This window comes from Pomacea canaliculata, linkage group LG1 (genome assembly GCF_003073045.1).
Source record: "Pomacea canaliculata isolate SZHN2017 linkage group LG1, ASM307304v1, whole genome shotgun sequence".
NCBI classification, from domain to species: domain Eukaryota; kingdom Metazoa; phylum Mollusca; class Gastropoda; order Architaenioglossa; family Ampullariidae; genus Pomacea; species Pomacea canaliculata.
Window position 1 is genome coordinate 4,446,136 of NC_037590.1, and position 11,383 is coordinate 4,457,518.

General features: G+C 36.4%; 2 protein-coding genes across 6 annotated transcripts; one reads left to right on the forward strand and one right to left on the reverse strand.

The window, feature by feature from the left end:
- Window positions 1–56: 56 nt before the first annotated feature.
- LOC112558299 (rRNA methyltransferase 2, mitochondrial-like) lies at window positions 57–2,474 on the reverse strand. Its single transcript, XM_025228684.1, has 2 exons — window positions 2,092–2,474; window positions 57–796 (listed from the first exon to the last, which is right to left on the reverse strand). Exons 1-2 carry the CDS (start codon window positions 2,441–2,443, stop codon window positions 366–368), a joined length of 783 nt encoding a protein of 260 aa, XP_025084469.1. The 5' UTR covers window positions 2,444–2,474; the 3' UTR covers window positions 57–365.
- On the forward strand, window positions 2,366–9,927 carry LOC112558271. 5 transcript variants are annotated; one of them, XM_025228646.1, is made up of 11 exons: window positions 2,366–2,474; window positions 3,484–3,618; window positions 4,170–4,283; window positions 5,342–5,471; window positions 5,933–5,996; window positions 6,352–6,435; window positions 6,755–6,903; window positions 7,138–7,287; window positions 7,450–7,489; window positions 7,806–7,996; window positions 9,510–9,927. In XM_025228646.1, exons 1-11 carry the CDS (start codon window positions 2,471–2,473, stop codon window positions 9,541–9,543), a joined length of 1,095 nt encoding a protein of 364 aa, XP_025084431.1. In that variant the 5' UTR covers window positions 2,366–2,470; the 3' UTR covers window positions 9,544–9,927. The 5 variants fall into 5 exon arrangements, with proteins under 5 accessions (XP_025084431.1, XP_025084444.1, XP_025084425.1 ...); XM_025228659.1 differs by having other exon boundaries at window positions 2,449–2,502; XM_025228640.1 differs by lacking the exon at window positions 2,366–2,474 and adding an exon at window positions 2,533–3,037.
- Window positions 9,928–11,383: the final 1,456 nt, after the last annotated feature.

The window sequence follows — 11,383 nt, forward strand, 5'->3', positions numbered from 1 at the left end:
AAATATTACTAAAACCAAACATAGAAAATGCACCAATCAACAAGTCAATGGATATGTAAAGTATTGTCAGCTTTATAGACAATAGTTCTACAAAAGTACATAAATTTTTTAAATGGTTCATGCTGTCCCATGGAAAGAGATTATAAGACCATTCAGCTATCAGATTTCCATTCTTTTACTTTCAATTTTTAAATAAAAATACTTGTCAATAAGGGTCAGCACTCAGTCATTAAAACAAAATATGTCCACCATCTTCACAAAAGTTATATCTTTAATATTAAAAAACCTATTATTTCTCCCCTTTTTTCAAAAGGTAATCCCACAGGTTCTCTGAAGTTCAAAACAATAAAATTCTATCCAACAATTTATCTCTCTGCCTTCCCTACAAAATTTCTTCCTAGAAGGAATATCTCTGAAGAATCTTGTCGACTAGCACTGGGCTTGACAACTTTGACATTTTCAAATAACTTTCCCATGGTTAGTTCAAGTTTACGCAATTCACTTCCTTGCCACAGCTTACATAACACATGTCCTCCAGGTTTAAGTACACGTCTACTAAATAGCAGCACAGAGTAACACAAGTCCACAATTATGTCATGATCCAAAGACTTCTGTCCTGAGGCACTTGGTGCCATGTCACTCATCACGACATCTGCCTGTCTTCCATTCAGAATGGTCAGAATTGTTTGTTGAGTTTCCTTGGAAGTAAAATCACTTTGATGGAGAACGTAAGCCCCTTCAATAGGCAGCATGTGTTGCAAGTCAATGCCAATTACAAGGCCCTCACCCTTGTACCCTGAAATGATGGTGAAAATAATTAAAATGGAATCTTAGATAAACAGTAGGACCTAATTCAGCTATATTGTAGTCTTTGCAATGCCCAGAAATTTTTTTTTTATATAATAAAACCCTGATGAAGTGCATTTCACATAACAATGAAAACAAATTTAGAGCAACAGTACATTATGACAGTGTACCGAGTTAAACTTCACTGGCTAAGAATGAATTCTTGGCTGGAAAAAAATATTCCATTCCTTCCATATCCCCCCTATAAGTTATAACCCTAACCTGGCTTCAAGTGATTTCTTCTTGCTCCCCAAGATTAAAACCTTTGAAAGACAACTGCTTTGGTATTGTAAACATCTATCAAACTGCAACCAAGACCAAACACCCTGACAGGTGACAATTTCAAGCACTAGTACCAACAATGGCTGAGGCATTGGGAATATTATGTATATTTATAAGGACCAAATTTTGAAGGTGATAATATTAAATTGTGAATTTTTGCAATGCACAATTTTTTTTAAAAATTCATTACTTTCCAGACAGATCTTGAACCTTAATTTATTGCCTCAACTCATTCCCAAATCCCCATGTAATCTGCATCTCTCTCTCACTCATATATATCACTCATCCTTTCCAAGGTTCACACAAGCGCAAGCATTACATATCATCGATAGTTCAACTATGATTGAAAGGAAGGATGGACGGTAATTACTGTTTCATAGTGCCAAATAGCTTTGGCAATATCTTGCAGATAATTGGCTAAAAGATGACTAGTAATGTCAAAGCAAAGTATTGAAAGGAGGTAAAGTTTTTTAAAGTCCTCAATTCAACAAAAATCAGAGATGAAACCTAAAGAAATTTCTGAAAAAAAAGAGTGAAATGTCAACAATATAAATAATCAATGTAAAACCACTTAAAACCATTGAAAATAGATTTACAGCCCTGTGAAAAGCAAAAATAGTAATTGGATAGAATGAAACAGAAAAATGAAATGGAATGAAAATAAAGATTAGCTGAAAAGTGTCGTTGAAGTTGATCAAAAGTGAATCCATAGCAGAAACATAGTAGTCATACTCTGGACAAATTTAATCAACCGAATACATCGTATACTTTCAGCTGAAACGGGATTAAAGACTTGTTTTATAAGAAGATTCCACAAAATCTTCCCCGAAGTAGTAAAGGAAGCTGTAAAGGATGAATTTTGGAAGGTTGAAATGGAGGAAAGATACTCATTAGTATGACTCGGGTAAGCACTTCAAACTTTGAAATTGCCTAGTTGTGAATACGCTTGACTGCGGCGCCTACCATTTTTTGAAGCGTCGTAACAAACCCTCTCAACAGCAACTTGTGTCCATGACCCAGGTGATGCTCCACAGTCGATAACTGCTAATCCTGGCTGCAGCAGATGATATTTGTCATCTATTTCTATTAACTTGAAAGCGCTACGACATCGATAATTCTCTGTTTTTGCCCTTTTGACGTATGGATCATTAAGCTGCCGTTTTAACCATTCCTGGGAGCTAGTCGATTTACCTTTGAGGTTGTTTAGCTTGGTCTTGCGGTGAACACAACTAGAATGAAAACTACATCGGAAAACAGTGGTCGCGACCATTTTAATTCCAACACCCAAGTGCCTAACTCTCTCTAAGGAAGCCATTTTAGGTTTGGGAAGTTCGACTCCTAAATGGGTAAATCAAGAATAGGAAAAAAATTTATGTCAGTATTCATGAGGGTTATTTTCGTTTATATATATAAAATTGTTGAAAGTATGTGATATGAAGGGTTCAGAAATGTAGTTACAAAATAACTTCTCATCTTATTCCTGTAAAAAGTCGACACGGGAGAGTTTTAATGAAATCTAACGGCCGTTACAATTGGAGAAAGTCGTTCAGCTTCAAGCAAAATTTATACATTATCTGTTCGTGCTTCTGAAGTTCTTACCAGATATTTAATAAAATTAGCGTTCGGAAAAAAACATTTTTTACACGATTTCCGTCGTCTACTAGATAAAAGTGATTATCTCGGGGAAAAAATAGCATGATGCAGTCAGTATGAATTCAGATCGCATACATTTTTTGCAGGAACATGTTGACAAATTGTTTTTGTGTGGAAATCGTAGACATTTTTTAGGTGAAAAGTATCAGTGCACCATGAATGTTGGAAACTTCGTAGTGTGAATAGAATATATGTCAAAAGTGCCACCCTAAGACTTAAATGATTGTAAGTCTCGACTGGCCAATTTTTTTCTTCGGTGATTACCCGATTCAAACACAAAACATGCGAAAAAAATTAGAAGTTAATACATAAGCCCAATGTTAGCCTATATTTCATGAAACCTTTATTCATCCATTGATTTAGTTTCAGTTTCTACAAAGCAAAAATAAAGATGTAAGCAAACGTTAATCCGACTGTACCAGAGGCTATTCTCGGCGACCTTCGCCTGCAAGTTCGTCATAGCACAGTGACCGTTGACATATGACCCTTCAAACCGCGTAACCAAAGAATAGCACTCGATCCTTCGTCTTACTATCATGTTAGTAACTGTAGCTTTCATTAATAAACGTCTTCATGCTTGAAAATTATGGAAAGCTTATCTGGATTAGTGCGTATTTTTTAAGTTCACTGGCGTTGGCTTTAGATTGGAGGGCAATGCGAAGCTGAAAGATTTGTATCTGAATCGTGTTCTGTGCCCAACAGTTATGTCTGCGCTCAGAGTTCATCGACATCTTTTGGCAGACTTTGCTCCTGCTATACGACTATTATCCTCATGGACCGGACGGTGGAACCATGTACGTCGAAGTTCAAAGCACCTTCACCGCACCTGCAGTACAGGTAGACTGTATAGAGAGCTGCAGTCAAATCATCATATCTTTCATGCAACTACAAACATCATCATGAATTAACTCAGGAAATTCCTGCCAGAACGACGTAGTGTATTCAGTACATGTTAAATACGTATTTCATTAATTCGAGGAACACGAAACAGTTAAATGATGCATAATTTATTAACTGTTGCCCACACCACGAAACAGTCAACTTTACATGCTCTGAAGGAACGATATCGAGTCTACTTCTTGGACAATGCCCTCAGAGAAACAATCATAATTGAGTTTGTTGTCCAAAAAAATGTGTGACAACGATTCAGACAATATATAATGGTAAAAATATCTCCAGACGAAAGGCTTACTGTTTTTCCTCGACTTCTCAATTTTATTTTTTATAATTGAGGTGGCATTACTGAAATCTGCTACAAACGTGTGTGTGAAGTTTTCCTTCTTATAAAACAGTAAAAAAAAGTAATTGTAAATATAAAATTTATTTTTTTGGGGGGAGGTAGGGAACATTTATACTACCCTTTGTATTTATAGTTGTTATATGTGCAGGTCATGTAGACAATGGAGAGATTTTGCTTCAGTGGAGACGAAAAAACTTCAAATCTGTAGAAAAAGATACACAGGAACTGTTTCAGAAAGTCATGAGTCGAGTACCTCAGCCAGGTAACATCTGTATGATTTCTGGGATTTAGCTGAATCAAGTGCAGCAATGTTATCATCATCTTTTCATTCCTTATGTTAGATTTATGCTACCACAAATAATTAGATAAGTGTATAACATTCAGCCATGTTCATGAATTTTATTCTGTGTTTTATAAGTAAAGCGAAATATAGTAATGTGTGCCTGTATGGGTTCATGTGTGGCAGCAATTGTACTTATAGAAGTCAACATGCACTGTTCAATCCATGCAAAATTTGGCAGGGATATACCTTAGTTAGTGTATGTTTATTTTTTGCATCAATTTTTTTCTCCATTCTAAGATCTTATCAATGGCACTAAGTGAAAACATTATGCAGAATGATGATTAAAATATGCCCATTATGTAGAGGAAGATTTGGAGTCACAATTTGAGAAAGTAAAAATCAGTGGGGCAGGGGAGCAGGCAAGTTACATTGTGGTTGACATCACTGCAATTTTTAGCATGTTCACTAAAAATGTCATGTTCCCATTGCTGTATATGAGCTATTAACCTGTCAAGAAGGAGTATCAAGTAAGATGACCAGACGTTTCGGGGGCGAAAGCGGGACACGTGCCGATGATGGTGTCGTCACCGTCAAAGAACGCCGAAAAAAGTAATTTTTAAAGACAACTGGCACATTTGATGGACTTGCCAGAAAGCCAGAAAGCGAGACATTGGGCATCCCACCCGATGAGCAGGCGGGACACGAAGTCAAAAGCGGGACTGTCCCGCCTAAAGCGGGACGTCTGGTCACCTTATATCAAGAGAAGTGTTTCACTGCTTCTCTGCACTGATACTGCGCATGAATAACCTCAACTCATATTAAGCAATAGATCAAAACTTCACAACAGATTTTTTAAAAAAAGGCCTGGGCAAAGCTTGGAACTTAAAATTCATTTTGTTTGAAGTAAATGTACTGCAGACCATTAAATTACATGCTATTTTTGGTAAAAAGATATAGCAGTAATGTATCTTCTTTCTTCTGATTCTAGATCTTATTTTTTTAATCAGAGTTTTATTACCATTTTCATCAAATTGCAGTGATAGTGGTAACAACAGGGGAGTATGACCCATGCACAAACAAGTGGAACAAACGTGGCGTCACTTGCAGTTCTTTTTCCAGTGTTTCTGCTTCTCCATCAGTTATTTCATTTTGTCTTCAACAAGAAAGGTCTGATTACAAGCACAGAGAGAAATAATATTTGTTTTAATTTGCTTTTTCACTCAATGTTGCATTGCAAGATCACAACTACAGCAAACACTAATAAAAGGTGTAATTATAGAATACATTTTGGGCACAAAGTTTGTGTATGCTTTTAAAATGCCTCTAGTGAGTTTGGATTGCCTTCTTGAAAAGCAAATCACTTCCAATCAATGCCATATATATCCAGGGCTTCTGCTTACGCAAAATATTGCGTAAAGTACGCATTAAAAGTTCGGAGGACCCCTTCAATTTTCGTCAATGGGGTCCCCTTCACATTTGGGCGAAGAACAGGAACCCCATAAAAATCTGAAGAAGAGGTCCCTGGGACCCCAAAGAATTTAGCCTTAGCAGAAGCCCTGATATCTCTTTAAAATTTGCATTAGCATTAAAATTCATCATTTGAGCATTTATTGCTGTTTATTTTACAGTCGTATGCATGACATGTTAAGAAGAGTTGGAAAATTTGCTGTGCACATTCTAGCTGAGGACCAGGTAAAACTGCATTTTTCTTTTATCATTAACACAAAAATATAGTCACAAAAATACTAACACATATTTTTATAAATAATTAGCATTGCTTGTGGTTTATTAGATAAACCATTTTGCACAGATATGTATTAGCATAGGTATTGTATAGAATTGAAACATTAGCCTGATAGCCCACTTCTTGAGAAGTGGGCATGATTTGATTATCTTGAGTTTAACTTTCAGAACAGTAATGCTTATTCATTTGGTCATTTTGGACCTGAATTTAAAAGTGATTCAAACATAATTAGATGGTAGGACATTGCTTCATGATAATCTTTGTATGCTTTCTTCTTCATTGTCCTCAAAATATTTTTCTCAGGTCAGACATGCTCTGCATTTCTCAAAACGAGCTGAAGATGGACAGTCCCAGTTTGAGAGCACACCTCATATTCAAGGGGAAGAGGTATATGTCATCTTTAGCAGATACCCCGATTTTGTAATTGCTTCTGTAAAATTAGTACATTTTCTTCTATAAGCAGTAAGTGTCCCATCATTGTTGGCAATGAGGATTTCATGTTATCTTTCATAATTTCCTTATTTTTTTAATTAGTACAGTTCTCTGTTGCTCTTATAAAGGTACCACAATGGCACAACTGGGGAACTTTCTTTCCTTTTTTTTTTTTTTTTTGTTGAATTTTGCAGTTTCAGCAGGTTTTCTTAGATTTTCTTGACATTCCTGATTCTGCACATTGAATTGCTTCATCACTGTACGTCTTCAACAGGGCTTGCCTATTATTTTGGGATGCCTAGCAGTCATGTTATGCGAGACCCATTCATATCATGGAGTTGGGGATCACAATGTTTGGTATGGCTTTGTTAATGGTGTCAGCCTGTCAGAGACAATCCATGAACCCCTCATTTATTTCTTCAGGTTTGTAGCCATTTTGGTGCAGTTTTTCAGAAAACATAAGCATGCACTCATTAATGATTGGCTAAAGACATGAAGTTTTGATTGGCTACATTGCTGGCTGTTGCATTTAACTTAAAAATATATTAATGCTTTTAAGGCATCTTGAAAATTCCAAAACCATTTACGACAAAGGCTTAGCTGAACTGCAAAAATAAGGTTGTCAAAATTTTAAAAGAAAAATCAATTTTTTTGCAGGTCATTCCGGTCAGTGGGTGATCAGGTGTTCTTACAGGCATTTGAGAATGCTACACTGCCATTTACAGATTGGACACATGAAGCCCACTTGCGCATGGCATGGAATTACATCAAAGACTATGGGCCTGAAGGAGCAACACCTTACATCAAGTGCGTGATGCGCTTTTTAAACTTGTTTAAAAACCTATTTTTCTGTTTGCTGCATCCTCTGTATTTCATTTAGGATAACTTTTTTCGTTTTTGATGCTTCACTACATGAAGTCTTGAAAAGGTAAGAAGTGAGTAATGAAGATTGATTCTGCATGTTTTCAGATTGGGAATACAAAAATACAATGAAAGAAACAAAGAAAAGGTGAGGGTTGATTAGATGAATTACTCTGTTGATTCTTTTTGTTTAAACATTAGCTTGATTTTAATTTATTAGGTGATTAAAACATTTTAATATTTCAACATTTCAAATAATACTTTCTTACATATTTGCATTGCCATGTATTACCTTAACATTTTCTTGTCTTAAATTGCCATCAGATTTTTATATTGAAATATTGCTTCTTTGCTATTCGTTTGTGTTATAGTGTTCTAGTGTGGTGTTTGTAAGTTTTATTGTTATGCTTATTGGCAGTTCTGACTCTGGTCCATGTCTTAATCTGTAACACATTTGCCTGCAGATTAAAGTGGGCTACCATGAAACAATAACCATTTTCTTCATCCATCTGGTATCTAAAGCAATCAAGGAGAGCATGGATGCAAAGATGACTTTTGAGCAGTTCCTGACAGAAAATAGGCACCTCACTGATGCAGATCTGTTGTTTGAATACTATAGCAAAGAGGTTCTCAATCAGCCCGATGCCCGCAACAGGTGATCTTGCTATTTTCATTAGTTGTACACATCTACATTTAACAAATTATCAGATTCATTATTAAATGTATACAAAAATACCATTGAGCCTTCGGGGTACAATATGTCGCATCACACTGCTGGTAACATTCTGGTACCTGACACTTTTAATCAAAAGTGATGGTGGATATGCCATCATCTCAAGTCCAAAAAAAGTTTTTTTAACAGATTGTTTTCCATAAAAGAATTAGAATTTTGCTGCATAAAAATGGGCACATGAGTAAACTAGGTGATCATAAATAACACTTTTATTTTGATTCTTAAAATTACACACCCTTGTGAAATGCTTATACGTGTAAATAGCATAGTGCCTATATCAAAGGGCCAGTTAACCAGAGCCCCTAGCCAATAACAGCTATTAAGTCAGTTTAACCACTGCCTTTAGTCAATTTGACTACGTCATGCAATAATTCGGCCACGAAATAAGTGAATTTTGATGTCTCCTTTACTGTTGTTAGTTTACCTGTGCATGACAAGCTTTCATCATTTGAGTGTATGTGGAGACATCACTTTGTTAAAGTAACGTTTTGTAACAAAAATAAATTGAAGTGTAGATTAACATGCCCAGGATGTTTTAAGGCTACTTGACAGACTGGTGGCCTATTTTTTACACAAAAACAAGCCTACAAGATATTCTGTGGTTTTACAAACCATTAAATCACACTAACCAGGCCCACTTTTGTGGCCATGAGCATACGAGCTGCTCTGCATAAATTATATTCTGCAAGAAATTTATTTTTTCTTTCTTGGAGGTATCTATGTGCCCCATTACTTCAAACAGTATCCATTTTTCATTTGATAACAATGACAGCAGACGTAAATATATCGTTTGACTAATTTGTATTGAAAGAATGTAGTTTTTTTGTAGAAAGGATGAATGTGTTATTACACTAAATAGTAACTTCAGTACTTGGTGGTCAAATCAACTCTGGCTATAATCAAAATGACTCTGGGTTGAGGACAACTTGACTAAGGGTTGTGATCAAATCTTGTCAAATTGATAAATGGTTGAATCACTGATGACCCTGTTCTAGACTCATTATACATATAGTAATATTTAATCATGGTGGTGGAAGTAACAACTCCATAAGAATCAACTCCATAAGAATGCATATTTTTTCTCAGAAACAGTTGAGTGTTTTTGCATTAAGTTGTTTCATTCTCCAGGTAGATATAATATTTGTCAATCATCATGCAGAAGATCTAATTGTTCATGCTTTATGCATTTCAATGATATAAAAATGATACTAGCTACTTCATGGCTTCAACCAGCATTGCAAAAGGCTATACCATAACAGATTCCATATCATAGTAAATCTGCAAAACAATTCTCATTCAGCTGCAGGATAGTAGAATATTGCCATTTGTAGTCTTATTGTCTTAAAATGTGCTTAAAAGACTGGGATTGTGTTTTAAGATTGCATCATATTTTTCCTGTCTTGTAAACTAAATTATTTGTAAATGTCTGTTTCAGATTTATACCTCCAGATAAAAAAAGCCTACCCTGATGTTTTAACTAGGTTAGATGAAAATCTGCATTTGTATTATTAAATGTACAATAAATTAGAAGAGGTACTCAAAAATTATATTGTGTATTGAAAGTAATTCAGGGGAACACACTGAGCAAACAGAGTGTAGATATGATGCTACCTCAGCACAGTGAAGGCAAGGCACTACACATGGCATCCACCGAAGCACATGAACTGCACAAAGATTATTCAGGCTTATTGAAACTGGTGTTACAGAATGTCATTGCATGAACCTTCCAGCAGTATAAGGCAGCTGTTTAACACTGCTTTTTCACCACTGAACTTTTTCTTCAAAAATTCAGTTTAAAATTCTTTCCATGAAAACTTTAAGTTTTGCACTGGTATTAAAATGTGATAGCTCAGTTTACATCTTTTTATGTTTTAGACGTTTGAATATCTGATTTCCAAATTCACTTAACAATGATGTGCTGCCTAAAGGAATAACACGTCTCCACAGTGTTTACACACACATATACAGTAACTAGAATGAGAGCTGCAAAAGTTTACTACAATTAGTTACTTTATAATGGAAGAGGTAAGCAGATCACAGCATATAAATGTAAAAAGAAATTGCTGCCCATTTAGTCATTATTACGAGAACCTAAAAATGGTTCCCATTGCAGACTGCCATAAACACTTACAAAATCAAAGGTATAGGAAATCCCTAACTTTTATGATTGTTGGGTGAGACACTCTTCTCAAGCCCAACTTTTTGTGAGGGCAGTGCCCATCTCTTCATCCTAGCTGCATTACCTTCCCCAAACCCTCTATGGAGACAGACAGCCATTTCCAAAAGCTGGGTCAACCAGGGGAAGCCTGCTGTGCCACATATACCAGCACACCTCCAGGTTCAGATGTTATTGCTCGTTCCATCTGACTATTAGCTTTCCTGTAGAGCAGCGGTTCTCAACCTTTTACTTGTGACGCCCCCCCTGAGGAACACCGGTACGTCCGCGACCCCCTTAGCCAGCTAGGTCGGTGGAAGAGCGGGGAGCCTTAGTTAACCTCGAACGCCGCGTCGAGGAAATCAACAACGGAAGAACAAAGTTTGTATCTGCAAGAAGTATAACTGTTAATGAAATTTTACTAAAGCAAATTCTGAGGTGCTAATAAATATTATTTTATTAGTTTTATTAGACACTCACTTTGATTAATGAGAAGGTTGAGCCTGCTTGCTGTTGCATAGAGAAGCGAACCTGTGTGCGATGTTCGTACCCACTGCTATTCGCAGCTCAGCCTCTGCGTCCACACGATTTCTGTATTGATACTTCAGTGCTGCCAATGCTGAACATCCTTGCTCACACATATACGAAGTTGAAAATGGCAGAAGAACTTTCACTGCTTTCTCAGAAAGGAGAGGATATTCACTGTTGACGCTAATCCAGAATGTTGGCACTGGTCTGGTTTGGAAGACCATTTTCAGGGACTGGTCACTCGAAAGGTCGATGAGCTGCTCTTCTTCTTCCGTGGACAACCCGCTTGTGCTAGGATCAGCCAGAAATGGATTACGAATCCAATCGTATTTAGTCACATCAATTTCAGCGAAGTAATGCTGAAACCTTTCTTGCAGTCCGTTTAGATGGGCAATAATTACATTCTTCACCTGATCAAGATTCAAGTTGTCAGCCTTGCACTTACACAAGCACGGAAACATATCAAAAATATTTTCCTGGCGTATCTTTTGCGTCCACAACGAAATTTTTTGGACGAAAGCATTCATCTTGTCAGTTGTTTGTAATATGGTGGTGTCTTTCCCTTGCATAGAAGTATTCACAACGTTCAGCTTCTCAAATATGTCCGATAAATATGTCATTAGCAG